Source organism: Kryptolebias marmoratus, linkage group LG11 (genome assembly GCF_001649575.2).
Source record: "Kryptolebias marmoratus isolate JLee-2015 linkage group LG11, ASM164957v2, whole genome shotgun sequence".
Classification (NCBI taxonomy): Eukaryota; Metazoa; Chordata; class Actinopteri; order Cyprinodontiformes; family Rivulidae; genus Kryptolebias; species Kryptolebias marmoratus.
Window position 1 is genome coordinate 16,223,330 of NC_051440.1, and position 15,302 is coordinate 16,238,631.

A 15,302-nucleotide genomic window follows, 5' to 3' on the forward strand; every position below is an offset into this window, starting at 1 on the left:
TAAAGGCTAATTCTTACCAACAGCAGGTCATTGAAGAGAAAGACCTCTCTTTGGAGCTGGGAAAGCTTCTGTTTATGAGGTTTGTTTGCATCAGGCACCTCAAACAGACGGCAGCAGCACACCAGACGTCTGTGGGGTACAGCAAGGATCTGTAGAAACCAGGTCAAAGAGAGCTGAAGATGACAGCTCGTACAGCGCAGAGGACAAACTGCAGCAAGATGATATATCACACCAGAGAAAGGAGACTCGATAAAAAAAACAAGTCTCATGCAGAAACCTAGCTGTGACCCACCGTCTTCAGGCCCAGGATAGACTGCTCCACCCGGCTCACGTAGGTCACATGGTCTTCGTTTGAGCACAGCTCTCTCTGCTGGATCCGTTCGTAGATTCCTGCAACCATCTCTCTGGGGATGTCTGCTCCGTCGTCCACACCTAGGGGGAGGTCATCGTGGAAAAATGGACCTTCATACAGTGAAAGAGTAACCATCTACTATGAGTTCGTCCTTAATCAAAACTCAAATATGTTCCATTTTTTTATGAAGCAAAATTGAATGTCTGTCCCTGAAACACTCCACAAGGCAAAAAGCTCATTTCTGCTAAATGTCAGCACAAAGATGTCATCACCAAAGAGGAGAAGTTGACAAATGATCTGAGAGGAGGTAACGAGTGGGCATTGTAAAGGGCACAACGTAGTTTAAAGATTAAAAAGAAACATCTTGCATTGTGCTGTTGGATTTATTTTGGACTTAGATATTTAGGCGCTTAATTAAATAGAAATGACTTGAAAATATTTAGCAGGTTTTTTAACTCGTGTTCATGTCCCAAACTGAGGGTTGTGTTGAGTTTAGATTTTGTTCTTTGGTTCATTAATTGCTGCCACGTTCCTTTATCAGCTCCTACTTTATTTATAGGTCAATCTTGGTTTCATTAAGATCGTTGCTCGTATTTAACTCCTTGTCCTGAGTGCATTTAGTTTCACTGCTGCCCTTGACACACCCAGATGCTGTTTGCTAATTGCCGCTCACTCGTTCTTCATTCGCCTTTGGTACCCTCAGTAAATATTCTGCCCGGGTTCCCTGGCTCGCCGCCTGATCGTTGTCATTGTCTCTTCTTCTTCTTTGGTTCTTGTCTGTCGCGTTTCAGATTACCATCTGTTGGAGGATTTATTTGATTTTCCTGCTTTAGCTGCGCCGCTGGTTTCTGTGCTCCGGTCTGAAACGGCAGTAAAGTTTTACGTTTGCTCCTCGTGCTCCGCGTCCGAAGCCTCCACCTTCACCTCGCTCTGTCTGACAGTCCACTCATGTTTTCCCCTTTAAAGTTCTGTGTGTGAATCACTTTAATGTGCTGATTCACTGGGAAGATTAGCACCAGATGCAATAAAGATCTAAACTTTAAGATTATTATCTTCTAAAGGGATTACAGACTAATTAGTTTTATTTTTGCTGTAGATGAGGTTTGCAAACGGGTTGTTATCCCAGAGTATGTGCAGCCATCCACAATTTTACTCTATAATATTTATGGAGACTTATAGGTTATTATAAAAAAATGAAAATAATTAATTAAATATAGGCTACTTTTTTGTAGTAGATTGTTCCGGGTATTAAACAAAAGGTCAACTCTTTTTTTTTTTTTTTTTTTAGGTTGGTGAATGTACTATGTGCTGAACCACTAGATGATGGCAGCATTAATTAAAGGCCTAGCAGTCCTTGAAAAAATTATCCGTCACTTTTTCTGCCAGAGTTTGTAAACAAGATCATCTTGACAAGAAGGGACAGAGCTGTAGCCATTTTGGTCAAGTCTCCTAAATGAGGGTGTGAGATATTGCTCAAGGTGTTTTAGCTCTCGGAGTACTTGCTGGGGATGACTCTCAGCTACTTCCACTAATGTTATCTCAATATCTGTAAATGAACCGAGTTTTAGCCATTTTTGTGTTAATTAGCTGTGGCAGCAGTCTTGATTGGGATTGACTCCAAAAGTCAGTTGTGGATGTATGTTCATTGATTCCTTTCTGGGAGTTTCATCAAGATTCATCCTGTGGTCCATGAGATATTTTGCTAACACTACAGACAAACAAACACAGGCAAAAATGTCTCCTCCTTTTGGTGGGAGACAAGACGCTTATGGAGGAAGCCAGTTTTCACCTCATTAAATCTTAAACCTGAGCGGGCATAAATGAATGGGGCCGACGCCGTGATCTCTGAAGCAAAGCTCCGAGTCGAGGATATCAAGAATCTCATGCTGATGTTTTTCTGATGATGGTAAGACGAGGCAGGCAACTGCAGCCTCTTTGAGTAATTTACTGCAGTTCAAGAGGCTGTCACTCATAAGACTGATCGTGAGGCGGATATGAGGCAGCTTGTTGTAAAACCTCGGCTCACCCTGGCCTCTGCTTTCATTTTCATCTTCCTCATCATTCTTTCTGGCATTTCGATCCGACGAACCTCCTCGATATTTGCAGTTTGAGAAGTGTGTGTGTGTGTGTCGGTGCATGGGGTTTATCCAATCTACAAACTCTTTGCTCTCGAAACCACTTGTCATGAATGTAGAAACATATCAGCTGTTCATCACGCCACGTCTGACTGCTGAGGAAGCTGCACGGCGTCGATCCTATAAAGCACAGTATCGCTCTCAGCTGGGGAGCAGCCAAGCACGCTAACCTCTTAGATTGCGTATGAAGTCATCCAGGCCCATTTTGCGCTGTGGTTTGATGTTGGGCGAGTACATGTCCGTGTTGAGGAGGACCACGGCGAAGGCCAGGATGAAGATGGTGTCTGGGTTGTGGAACTGCTGCACCACGTCAGGATTACACATACAGTACCGCTGACTGCAGGCGACAAGAAGCAAAAAGAGAGCATTGCATTTTAAACAAACATATTTCTGTTATTTGTTTGACTGGCAGTATTGATTTGCTGCATTTTACAAAATAAAACACAAAATTGCAAAATCTCAAAGGTTAATATTAAATATCTTAGAACAAATCAGGTCTTTTGTGTAACAAAATACAATATAATGAATAGCTGCTTTAATAGCAGTTGTGTGTATTTAATGTAGCTAGATCAAATAAAATTCCCTCCTCTTCACCACAGTAATGAAGCAGATGAAGCATGCTGTCAGTCAGGGTTTGATAAAACTCCTGCTTAGCAACTAGAACAGGGGGTAAAATATACATCAGTATACGTCAGTATATTTTACTGACGTATAGTATTTGCAAAAATATAAATACATGCATTTACCATGCCACATTGCACGCCAAAGCTTTAATCAAAGATCTCATGTGATCTGTTTCTGCTCAGAGTATGTGTTGGGGAGTACTGTCAACACTTTTAAATCTGACACAATTACAGGTATTTTTTGCACAACGCATTGTTTGACCTTGGCATTAACTGAGTCAACCCTGTTAGCAAAACATCTTATGAACCACTGGAAACTCTCAGAAAGTAATTATTGGCTGTCCATCTACAACGGATTCACTTTTGGGTTCAGCTGAATACAAGATGGCTGCCACAGTTAATCAGCCTTAGCCTACACAGAAATGGCTACATCTCAGTGACTTTTACAAACTCGCTAAAACTTGACGTGGTGGTAGCTGTCAGCCATTCACAACACACTCTGAGCCCAAACAGGTCACGCAATATTCTGCATGAGATTTTCAAGGTTTTACCAAATAATTTCTCAACGTGATCTCAGTTTGAAACTCGGTTTGTGGTTTCCTACAAAAAATGATAGGCCTTTAATTATCATCAGCGCAGCTAAACTGACTTTGAGGCATGTTTCTACCCTGGGTCTCCATGTTTGTAACAGAACTGATTGTAGCTTCTGCTCAGATGTGACTGTACCATGACTGAGACTGACAGAACGGAGGACGCATTTGACAGAACAAAAAGAGTTCTGCCCCAGGAAAGGTAATGCCACTTTAGAGCCAGCGAGGCCACGCTTGGCCTTTGTTTGGCCCACTGCTGCCCACAGGCTTCACAGACTCCCAATTCCACCTCTCTCACCCCCCCACAGCCCCCTCTCTGCGCTGTCACAATAACTTACACAGCGGGCCGTTTCAGAAGTGGGAGGCTTTTATCTTTGCAGCAAGACAGGATGCAGACAAGGAGAAAGATGCTCTGCTCCAGAGAACTGTGTACTTGTCAAAGCGTGTGCAAACCAAGGGGCTACATCTGAGACGGCTCTAACCACAAAACAATTTCCCACATCCTATATGAGATTTAGGGCTGAGGAACTTATAGGATATCAATCAACCAGGTCTAGCTGGGGGCCACCTTTATCTGAGGGAGCTCCAAACGGCCCTGCGCTAATAACAAGCACACACACACACAGGCACACACACACAGACACTAACAACACTCCTGATTTACCAAGTTGATGTAATTCTGCAGCAATTCTCCAGGAGCGTGCATAATGTAAAGAGGACACGTGCACCAGCATGCAGGAGCATATGTGTGAGAGTAAATGAAGTGGTGAGTCCGTGTACGTGCGGGGATTTATGTTTCATTCACACATTTTCCAGCCCAGATCTGCCTCTTATGTAAGCAGTTTATTTAAACTCCAGCTCCTGATCTCCTAGCCTTATATGTAAAAGTTGAATGCCAGCTGGCACAAAATAGCACTCTGTGTAAAAGGAACGACTCCCAACAAGAGTACAACACGCTGCAAACAGATGACATAACAACGATTACGTAACAGATGAGGAATCGGATGTCTGGTTTTCGCGATAAAACACTTAGCTTTCCTCCCCTTTTTTGTTTTTTGACCTGCACTCAGATCCAGCTGCAGCTTGGAGTGTGGCTTCAGATCACTGATGATTTTATAATTTGCACCCAGAGACCCCGAGCGAATGATTGAGCGTGATGTGATTAATTAACGACCGCAGTGGGTGTCCTGATTGTCCGTCAGCTCTAAATCAAAGATCATTTCTTTCTCTTCTTGAACGATGAACACGCTTTTCCTAATAGGCTGTTGACGGTGTTTTCTTTACATGATAAATACGAATGATGGCAAAATTTAGACCAACGGTGGATTGATTTCTCTAACGAGTTTTAGCTAAAACCTACACTTTTGTGGCAAAAAAACTGCAATGTTACTTCAAGGTCCCCATAAAACAGCATGCTGGATGCCAGTTGCCTTTAAGTACATATTTTTTTAATTTTTTCTGTTTAAATATAAATTAGAACAATCTCCTCTCTGAAATCTCCCTTTGCTGTGATTCATCCAGAGGCTGAAATGGCTCTTCCTGGCACTGTTAACATTTTATATTAGGAACACTACTATATATATACTGTATACATAAAAACAGCACACTCCCCAGAGTCATCCGCAGTTTTCAATAGTTTCTCTAAAGAAAAGAAACTAAAATACCATGGAGAATAAATAAAAGATTACTTTAGTTCTGGTTATTCTAAAGATGTATGCAAAAGATATTGTGTAAAAATGTAAAAAAATAAATAAATAAATAGTTGACTCCAACAGTTAATGATAAAGTTTTAGGGAAACATTTTTGCAATGAGTAGCACAATCTTACAATCTCAAATTGACTAAATTATAGCCATTTTTGTGTTTTTTAAGGTCAGGCATGGCATAATACAGTTTATCAGCTGCGGACGTACATTTAATGATTAATTCATTGAAATCTGTTCTGTGTTTCATGAAATATTTTGCTAACAAACAGAGTTGCCTTCAAATATTCAATGACAAAACTTTAACTGAACATATTGCATCAGTTAGTGCTTGCAGTGTGTGTTGGGGATGACTCTCAGCTACTAACACATCAAACTTAAGCTCAGTGTTTGTACAAACTAAATGGGTTTGGCCATTTGTTTTAGGGTCGGCTGGCTGTGGTGGTCATCTTGAATTGAGTTTACTCCTACAGTTTAACAGCTGTATGTCCACATTCAGTGATAATTTTCTGCAATTTTCTTGTTTGGTTCAAGAGATCCTCCCTGTTCACCATTCCACATTGGGCAATAATAAGACTACTTTCAGTCCACAACAAAATACTAAAAGAGAGATTAATTAAATTCTTACAGTAACTGTACAAACTACTACCTCCACATATACCCTCAACAAAATCAGATGATCCTAATGTTTCTTTTACAGCAGACAGCTCTGTAGGCTTCTGACCACACAGTACAAGATGCAGTCCTCAAAAAATGATTCTGATTCTCCCACAAACAACACAGTTTGAAAAGTAGGAATTTTACTCAGACAAATCAAAAAAACAGAAAACAATTGGTCACGAAACAGCTCAAAGCTGCAAATCAAACTTTGCCAAAGAACACGATAATGAGCTTAATGATTGGTAGCAGCATATTTCTGGGTTAGATAAAAAACCAAAATAAACAAATTAGTTTGGATCAGATGGGTTTGAGCGTGTTATGCATAATGCCGGCTGTGAAACGAGGAGGTGGGCGTGTGTTGATTAGCAAAAACCCGGGTGCACAGGCATGTAGAGATGACATTTAGAAACGGTTCTATAAATTCATGCTTCTTTGGGCAAATAATAATAAAAAAATACACTCCCCAATCACAGAAACAAAGGAGAAATTTCCACCATGACAGTAATGTGCACATGCTAAATTTTATCTTTAACAGATTTTGCTGATTTTCTTTCTGAGGAAAAACATCCTTTGAAATAAACCCAACAGCATACCTTTGTAGAAAACTGAAGGACTTCCTTTGTTAACAAAATTAAATTCACAAGATGTTACAAAATGGTTGTTTTTCTGACTTTTCTCAATGTCTTTTGGAGAGTTTTTATGTAATTTAAAAGAATATACAGGATTTCATCCTCTTAATACTAAAATGAATATAGATTTAGTATAAATATCTGCACTCCTCTTTAGAAAAATACCTGATTAGCCTGAGAGAGACATGGTTGAGTACAAATACATGCAGGCAAATAAATGCACGAACCTTCAGATTTGGTTTTAAGTCCTCCAAATATCTACCAAATTAATAACATTTCCACCATCTGTACTTCCATCTGTTGTTTGGAATATGTGCTAACTCATTGTGCAAAGTGAGGTGGTAAACAGGCTAAAAAAATAAATTTTAACAGTCAGCACTGTTGTTGTGAGCAAGTTTGCAAGCTAATAATGATAACATAAGGGTGGTTGTAATGTTATAAGCAGTCAGTATCCAACCTGCAGGAGACAACAATCAGAACAATCCCAGTTTTGAGAATCAGAGAGAAATTCTTATGAAGAAAGTCAAGCTAAAAGTTATTTAGAAGAATTATTAGCGTATTTCAACCTTCTAAAACAACTCAAACCTCAAACATTTGAGAGCGGCTAAAGCAAATATTATGTTATAAACTTTTACACCAAATTTCATTTTCATCATTCAGTTTCATTAACTGAGTACAGTTAATAGTATTTCTTTCACAGCTTGTGTTTTACACAGAACTGTGGACTGCACTGCAGCAGGGCCATTAACTACAGATGTCCGTGTAAAGAACTGCAACGCTACGTAAAACCTTTTCAGTAAAGAAATTCCTTGAATTGCTCTGAAATTATCGCACTCTAAATTGTTTTGCATGGATGAACTCTGACTAAGCTCCATTCAAGATGGCTGCCACAGCTAAGCAAACACAAACATGGCAAAAACTCAGAATATTTTATTGATACTGAGCTCCAATTTGGTGTGGCAGCAGCTGAGATTGATCGCCGACACATAAGTTGAGTGCTAACTGATCGAGTGAGATCTGTTTTTTAAGCTTTGCTATAAACAATTGGAGTCCACTCTGTTAGCAAAATATCTCACGAAACACTGGATGGACTTTGATGAAAACAATCACCGCCACAGCCAGCTGATCTTAGAAAACATAAAACTGGCTGTGACTCAGTCAGCTTTACAGATATTGAGCTAAAATCTGGGCATAAACAGTCTACTGCATGTCAGAACAGTTCTGATGATGGTAATCACTTGTCCGCGCTGAAGGAAAGGACATTTTAGTTAATGAGTTCAAAGGAACAGTGACTCAAGTCCTGTCATGCTGGTGACATACTCCTGAGGGAAATGGCAGCACATCAGCAGAGAGGATATTAAATGTACGCTGCAACAAAAGCTATTACGCTGAAGCAGAAAACAAAAATGTTTTTTTTTTTATTGTTGCTTTTTTTTTACTTTAATTTAGTCCTGAGGACAAACTTCAGATATCACTGGGACATTTCAAGGACAGCACAAGCCAGGGAACAAGCACCTGTTGCAGCTCCTATTTGTCCAGCTGCTTCAAAATCATTTTCCAGGCAAAAGATAAAACAGCATCACAAACCATTTCCGCCCTGGAGTTTGTTAAAGGCAAAGCAGTCCAGAGTAAGGACAAACTAGTGTTGGTCTCTCAAGGTCTCCTGATGTTTAAATGACTCGCGTTGAACAGAAATGCTCCCACTCATTTGCTCAGGACTGAGAAAATGAGCAAAGAATTAACTCAGGCTCCATCCTTTTCACTACGAATGTGCTCTTATGTGTAACCTTGGCTGAACTGAACGAGTAAACGGACATGCAACAATCCAGCGCTCACGAGCACCCTTAAAAGAGGATGGTTTTAAAACAGGACGTGCGATCCAGGAGAGACAGTTGTAAAACAAAGCATCTATTTTTGTCCTAATGAAAACCACACTGATTGCCTGCAGTGAAGGTCTCGGTTGTGATTGTGGCTTACAATCAAAAACACTGCAGCGTTTAGTTAAAGGTTACAGGCAATCAGTGTAATTCGCTAATTATACAGAGGTTTGGTGTCATCACAGCTTACAGCAGTGAGACGGCAGAACCAGTTCAACACGTGCACGTCTTTACAGTCGTCCTATTAGTCCGTCGTTCTGACTGAAAACAATATTGTAAAATATGCGAGCTGTGTCACCGCTTGCTCTCATGTTTTGCATACAAGGCTGCAGGCAAAAAGTCTAGTCATTTCATGAAGTTCAGAGAGACCTTAAAAGCTCCGCTCAGGCTTGCGACAAACTGTTGGGTTGAAAGGCAAATCGTTTTCGGAAGAATGGCCTGGCTGTGATGGGGGTCTCACCTAAAAGCTTCGATGAGTCTCTCCACTTTCTGCGCCTCTCCCTGAACACGAACGTGAGCCTGAAACTTCCTCAGAGCTTCGTCAAGTTCCATGTTTGAGAAATCCATCTCGTCCACCACGCAGCTGTCGAGAGACAAAGGACAAAACAGAGGTCAGAAGGTCATGGTGACATCCATGCATTGTCCCTAACCTGTTCCTGAGTACCTGAGTAAACTGAGTTCAAACTGCATCATTTGATATAGTTCAGGATAAACTTTTTAAGTTTGATTTCATAGTTTGCAACAAGTACCTTTAAAGGAGACTCTGATGCTCTGGCTCGATGCTCCAGTCAGACATTCAACATATTGTCTCGGCTATTCGGAGTTCATTATAAAATGTTTAATCAGTCCCATTTGGATGCTTTATTTTGTTGTTGCTTCTTCCACATCAAAGTCAAAGATTACAGAAAAATTCTAACTTAATTTTCTCATCTTAAAAGTTGTCTAACTGCACTAAGTGGGATCGGTTTTCAAACCAAACAGGAAGTGTTAGAGGCATGATCTGTCACAGACTGGCAGCTCAGTTCTAATGCATCTAAAATATTATCTTGTGAGCCAAATAAGAATGTGACAAAAGCTAAATCTGGCCTGAGGGCTTTGAGTTTGACATATGTGCTCCAGTCTATGCTAAGGGCTAATGGCTAATAGCAGTTTAGTTGAGAACATAGTGATAAACTAAACAAATGCTGTCGTGCCTTAGTGTAACGGTTAGGTAGCTGTTAGCCTAGCCTAGTACTAACTACTGATAACTGTTTGAAGACACATCAATTCAAAAAAATCACCAGACTATCCCTTTAAAGCAGTTAAACATGTAGAAACGTGTGAATGTGCAACAAAGTCCATGTAAGTGCTGATGGCCACTTTAACTCTTACAGTTATACTTCTATTAGAGCTGCTGACCTGGAATAAGCACCATGTTTACAACATGTGCATACACACACACGTACACACACACACACCGTGCAAATATCAGTGGAAGAGAAAGGCTCCGGTGACAGCTGGAGATTAGAGGGAAGGAAGAAGAGTGGTGAGCATGACAACATGATGAAACTCAAAGAGCAGAAAGGGAGAGGCACATAAAAGGTTGAGAACAGGCTGCGGCAACGCAGGAAGTGCATCCATGAGTCTGAGCGTGCACAGTTGTGTGCTTGTGCACACGTGGCTCAGTGTAAGAAAGTGAGGGTGTCTGAGTGTGTTCAGTGCAGTGGCCTAATTCTACAATCCTTACAACAACCTCAGCAAAAAGCCCCTCTACAATGGTTCTCTGAGCACAAAAACATGCTGTGCAAGCATTAAGTAGGGACGTGTGTTTACAGACGGGCTGCACGCACGTACTGATGAATGTTAAATGACTTCCACGCGTTATGTGGGAAACACCTGCAATAATTGCTCTGAAAAAAGTAAAATGATCCAATTATTTTTAAGAATTCTCTTTCGATTCTAAAAAGGGATAAGCGTTATGAAAAAAATCAATATTTACAGTCTATATTTTTGCCTTGTCATGTTTTGGTATGACTGAAAACCAGATCTACATTAAACAAATCAGTTTTCTACACATTTTTTGTAGAAAGTTGATTCTTTTTGGATCATAAAGCTGCTTTGGTGCAACTTTAGACATCTAGTCCGAGTCAACATAATGTTTTAGATCGGATTCAATTTCTGCTTTTTTACTAAAGTTTGGTTTAAATTTATTTCATTTTAATTAGACCACGGGTCGTATATATCCAGACCAGGAAGTTGAAGCCTGAACGAGACCAGCTTTCATAGTATAATGGTTCCGGTACAAATAATAAGCCCCGCCTCCTCCACAAAGTAAATGAATGGGACATTGGTGTTTATAAAATTAAAAATTAAACTGCAGATGTTTTTCAGGTGTTGACTTTTGATTCACGTAGTTCTTATCTTGCAGCTGTATGTTCAAATGTTTTTTTTTTCAAACACGTTTAGCTGTACTTAGGTATTTGATGCAAAATAAACAAAGATCATGTGACACCATGAGCTATGTTCCAAGGGAGTAGGCGGAGCTAAAAGCTCCTCATCTCTTGTCCCAAAAATACAAAATGGCAGCTCCAACAAACCGGGTCTTCCTTTAGTTCCCAGCAAGGGGGGATTGTGGGGAATTTTAGTCTATATTATATACAGTTTATGGATCAGGTTATTTTTTCTTGGTAATCATCTTAAATATTTTTTCTTTTTTTTTTGGCAATTACTTGAATTCACTCAGCATAGATTAAATACTTCAGCATTTTGTTTGAACAAGCATTTGGATTGCATTACTTGAGCCAGTTTTATTTAACAGAAACTACAGGACTGACATTATTCAGCCTGACAAAAGATAATTAACTAAATCATTTAACAGGCCTATTTCAACAGAGAATCAACAGCAGCTATAGTCAACACTAATAGATTATGTTGACCTAAATCAGATATGCTGTTGAAACAACAAAATTGTTCACTTATATAAAAAAAAAAAGTTACTTTTTTTCTTTTTTATTGTTTTCATTCTAGCTTCAACCAACAAATATAAATCAGTTAACAAACCTAAACTCCGCCTATTTATGCTGCAAACAAAATTCTGTTTAATTAAGCAAACATGTGCTTTGGTTATTTGTTAGAGACCTAAAGTTGGAATGATTTTGTCAACAATTGTTTCCAAGACTGAAGCAACTACAACTTTTTGTATCTTGCTGACAAAACGCAGAGCTGCTCACAGTTTGAAGAATGGCTTCGTGCTTTTCTTTGTTCCGTGTTATAAAATGTGCTCCTCTGAACATCTCTGGTTGCAGAATTCAGTTTGCCTCTCTGAGTTTCTCCACAGTCCTTTTATTACTGGTCTGCCTGCTCTCCGGGGGCCTCTGTTTGTTCTTTTAGCTGTTATACTCAGTTTTGTTTATCACTTCTGAGCCTTTCTGCAGTCGGGTCTTTAAGAGCACTGCACTGACAACTTTAGGATGTCTGAATCTGGAACCTGAAAAAAAGGATGATACTTTTTTTATTTTTTTAACTTTAATTTGGTGTTCTTGCCTTTTAAAGCACCCAGATTTGACGTAAAACCCAAATTTTGTCTTCATGAAATACATTCAAATGCCAACCAGACATAAGCTCATGAGAATGCATGATTCTGTGTGAATAATAATAATGATAAAAAGGGCACCAAGTGACGTGCACTCACTCCAGGACGTCTCTGTTGAACTGCAGCTTGCTGTTCCCCAAAAACTCCCCAATCATCTGTCGGCTCAGGCCCTTCCTCTGCAGCAGGAAGTGGGCCACTCCGATGGCCGTGTCCGGGACGAAGCCACGCGTGATCAAGAAGTGGATGCCTCGCTCTGGGTTCCTGTCTCCCCCGCCAAACCCCAACGACAGAAAAGAAGCTGAGTGTTAGCAACATGTGTGTGATCGTTCGGTACTCAAGGTCTGGGTGAGACAGACAGTGTGTTGCTCTGTGTTTCATAAAAAGGATGCATAATGTGTGTAAGACAGAATGTGTGTGTGTGTGAGTAAGAGGGAGTACAAACAGGGAAAAGGAGTGCATTCATGCAGAAAAGCTGTGAGCTCAGGACTTCAGGATCAGCTCAGCTGTCACTGAGTTAATTTACTTTAATTTGTATGAACTAATATTAAATGGAGACCAACCGTAAACTCTGTTTATAGAGTCTGAGTGGCTCTCACGTTGTTCATGCCTTTCTTGCTGTTCTGCTACATTTTGCTCCCTCTTCATCTCTACACTGTCTTCATCTCTTATTTCACGGACATCACGCCCTTTTAAGTTGGCGCTAAATTGGCAGCTCCTCCCAACAATCTCAAACACTGAATGGAGAAAACTGCATTTTCTGCGACAACGCAGGGTGAATGTTGAGAGCTGAAGGAGCTGAAACTGAGCTGTTAAAGCTAAAAGAAGCTGAACACTAGCTGAAAGCCAAAAGCAGCAAAAGTGTAACTAAAAGCAGTGCAAAGTAGCTAAAAGCTATAAGTAGCAAAAAAGGATATTTACAAACCAAAACAGTAAAAGGCTAGCCTAAAGCTAAAAGTAAAAAGGTGCAAGCTAAAATAGCAAAAGGGTAGCTAAAAGCTAAATCTAGCAAAAGGTTAACAAAAAGCTCAACATAGCATAAAAAGAGAAAAATAGAGCATGTCTCCTGAAGATTTCAAAATGTTTATCAAGAAATAAAAGAGATCTCAATGTGTTTCTATAGAGGATCCTTGTAGGTAAAGTTAAATATTCTCATAAGTATAAAAGTTATTAAAATCAAGAATCATAGCACCCAGCTCCTGGATGAATGACTTAAACTGCACAAAGTATGCAGAAGTAGTTAAATTGCAAAAAACGTGGAAAAATTACAGAAAAAACATTAGTGTGAATCCTGAATCAACAATCTCACAAAAAGCTGCTGCTTAGGGAAGTTTTAGGTTTGATCAATTCAAACAATAGTTCCTGAAACTCTAAGCCGGAGGATGCAGGTATATTTCAGATGTTTTCTGTCACAGAGCTTTATTCCCACTCACACGTTGAAGAGGTTGAGACCAATACGGTAGAGGCGTTTGCGGTGGGTGTCAGTGGACAGGGTTGGCGAGCGGCAGGAAATGGGATCCTGACAACGGTCCCTCGGCAAAGAGACCACCAGAGCCTGCAGGGCCTCAGGGGTCTGACCCGGGGGGATCTGCTGAGGATGAGTGTAGTGGTACTGCTGGTACTGAGTATAAATCTGCGCAGGCTGCTGGTTAGACTGGGCCGAGGTGGAAACTGAAGTGGAAGTAGAGGTAGAAGTGGAGGTGGACCCCAGTCTGTCTGAGCCGCCCTCGCCCTCCGATCCGACCCCTCCCGCAGCCGGCACTGCTGAGCCCCTCCTGGATCCCGGATCCACCATTTCCAGCTCCTCACTGGGAGGAGGCGCGGGGAACTCCGGCTCCTCCGCTGACAGGCCGTCTCCTCCTCCGCCCGTCCCGCTCACTGAGGTCTTCCTGCTGCCCGGTCCTCCTCCTGCGTTCCCTAGAGAGGTGGTGGTCGTGGTGGTGGAGGAGGAGATGGTGTAGGAGCTATTGCTGTCGATGTGAACCGTTACATCCCTGAAGGCCATGAGCAGAGAGCTGGCACTGCGGGGCAGACCGGCGCTTTCTGCGGCTGCACGAAAGGCCCCGGGGTCCATCAGCAGTCCTTTCCCCTCTCCGCTCTCTGACATGCTCCAACCACGAAGGGCGTCGTCGATGGACTGAGCCAAGGAGTGAAGCTGCAGATATGATTAAAACGGAAATTCAAATTAAATTAGCAATCAGCTTTGGTTAAAGGGCATCATTCATGTAAGGGAAAGTTAATGACAGCCTGAGGTTAATTCTAGGTAGCCTCTGTAATAATGACTACCCAGCAGGCTTCAGCATTCAAACAAAAGTTTGTGTCAAGTTTTTGGAGCCAATCACTCCTTTTGTTTTTCCAGCAGCGTGCTAACGTGTCGAAAGTTTGGGAGCATTTATTTAGGTGTTTGAAGTCAATATCAAAACTCTAAAATGTGCCAAATAAGCCCTTTACTGAACTGAAAGTCCTGAGAGGGCAACATTTCAAATAGGAAATCTGAGAAGTGGTACTGCTTTTACACACACACACACACACACACATAAGAAGCTTGTTTTAGATTTGATGGTATCAGCGCCTGAATTTCTTTTTTTTCACACAGATCACAAAGACCACAGTTGGCAAAATCCTACACACAGGTAGCAAAACACCAGCCCAGATTTTCACAAATCCAAGCACAATGTCAGCTTTACACTTTTTGCAAAAAAAACACCTAAGCAAAGATAGATATCACGTCTCTTCATGCTACTTATTTCAAAGTGCTGCCTTTCAAATGACCACAACTATGAACCAGATTGTTCAGCACATCCACCACGTGTGTGAACAGCTACTGTGCTTAATTGGAAACGGCCCTATCAGGTACAAGAACTGTACTGACCCAGCATCTGTGCAGGGATGGATCAGGCACACTGTGAGCTTCCTCCCAAACTGAGGGGTGTTAATGAAACCTTAAGGCCAGATCCAACAAGGCAAAGAGATTCTTTTCCCCTACAGTTACTGTTTTAGTTAGAATATAGTGATTTTATTACAGTATTTGTCTACACAAATGCTTGCTGAGCCTACAGAAAAAAACTGGAATAGATTTGGTTCTGAGTTGATTCTGTATTAAGAAATAAATCTTTCCATCAGTCGGCAGCATTAGTTTTGTGTACTGCTGCTGCTCAGAGATTTT

General features: G+C 40.9%; 1 protein-coding gene across 3 annotated transcripts in view; it reads right to left on the reverse strand.

Moving 5' to 3' along the window:
• Positions 1-15,302, reverse strand: part of iqsec3b (IQ motif and Sec7 domain ArfGEF 3b) — a 40,065-nt gene that overhangs the window by 6,920 nt on the left and 17,843 nt on the right. For 2 of the 3 annotated variants that reach the window (XM_037978413.1, XM_037978414.1), the window contains exons 5-10: positions 13,570-14,291; positions 12,239-12,400; positions 9,029-9,151; positions 2,658-2,824; positions 293-462; positions 18-149 (exon numbers count right to left, since the gene is read on the reverse strand). In XM_037978413.1, coding sequence (XP_037834341.1) covers positions 18-149; positions 293-462; positions 2,658-2,824; positions 9,029-9,151; positions 12,239-12,400; positions 13,570-14,291 — 1,476 coding nt within the window. The remainder of the gene's footprint in view (positions 1-17; positions 150-292; positions 463-2,657; positions 2,825-9,028; positions 9,152-12,238; positions 12,401-13,569; positions 14,292-15,302) is intronic. The other variant, XM_017406094.3, reaches the window with a different exon arrangement.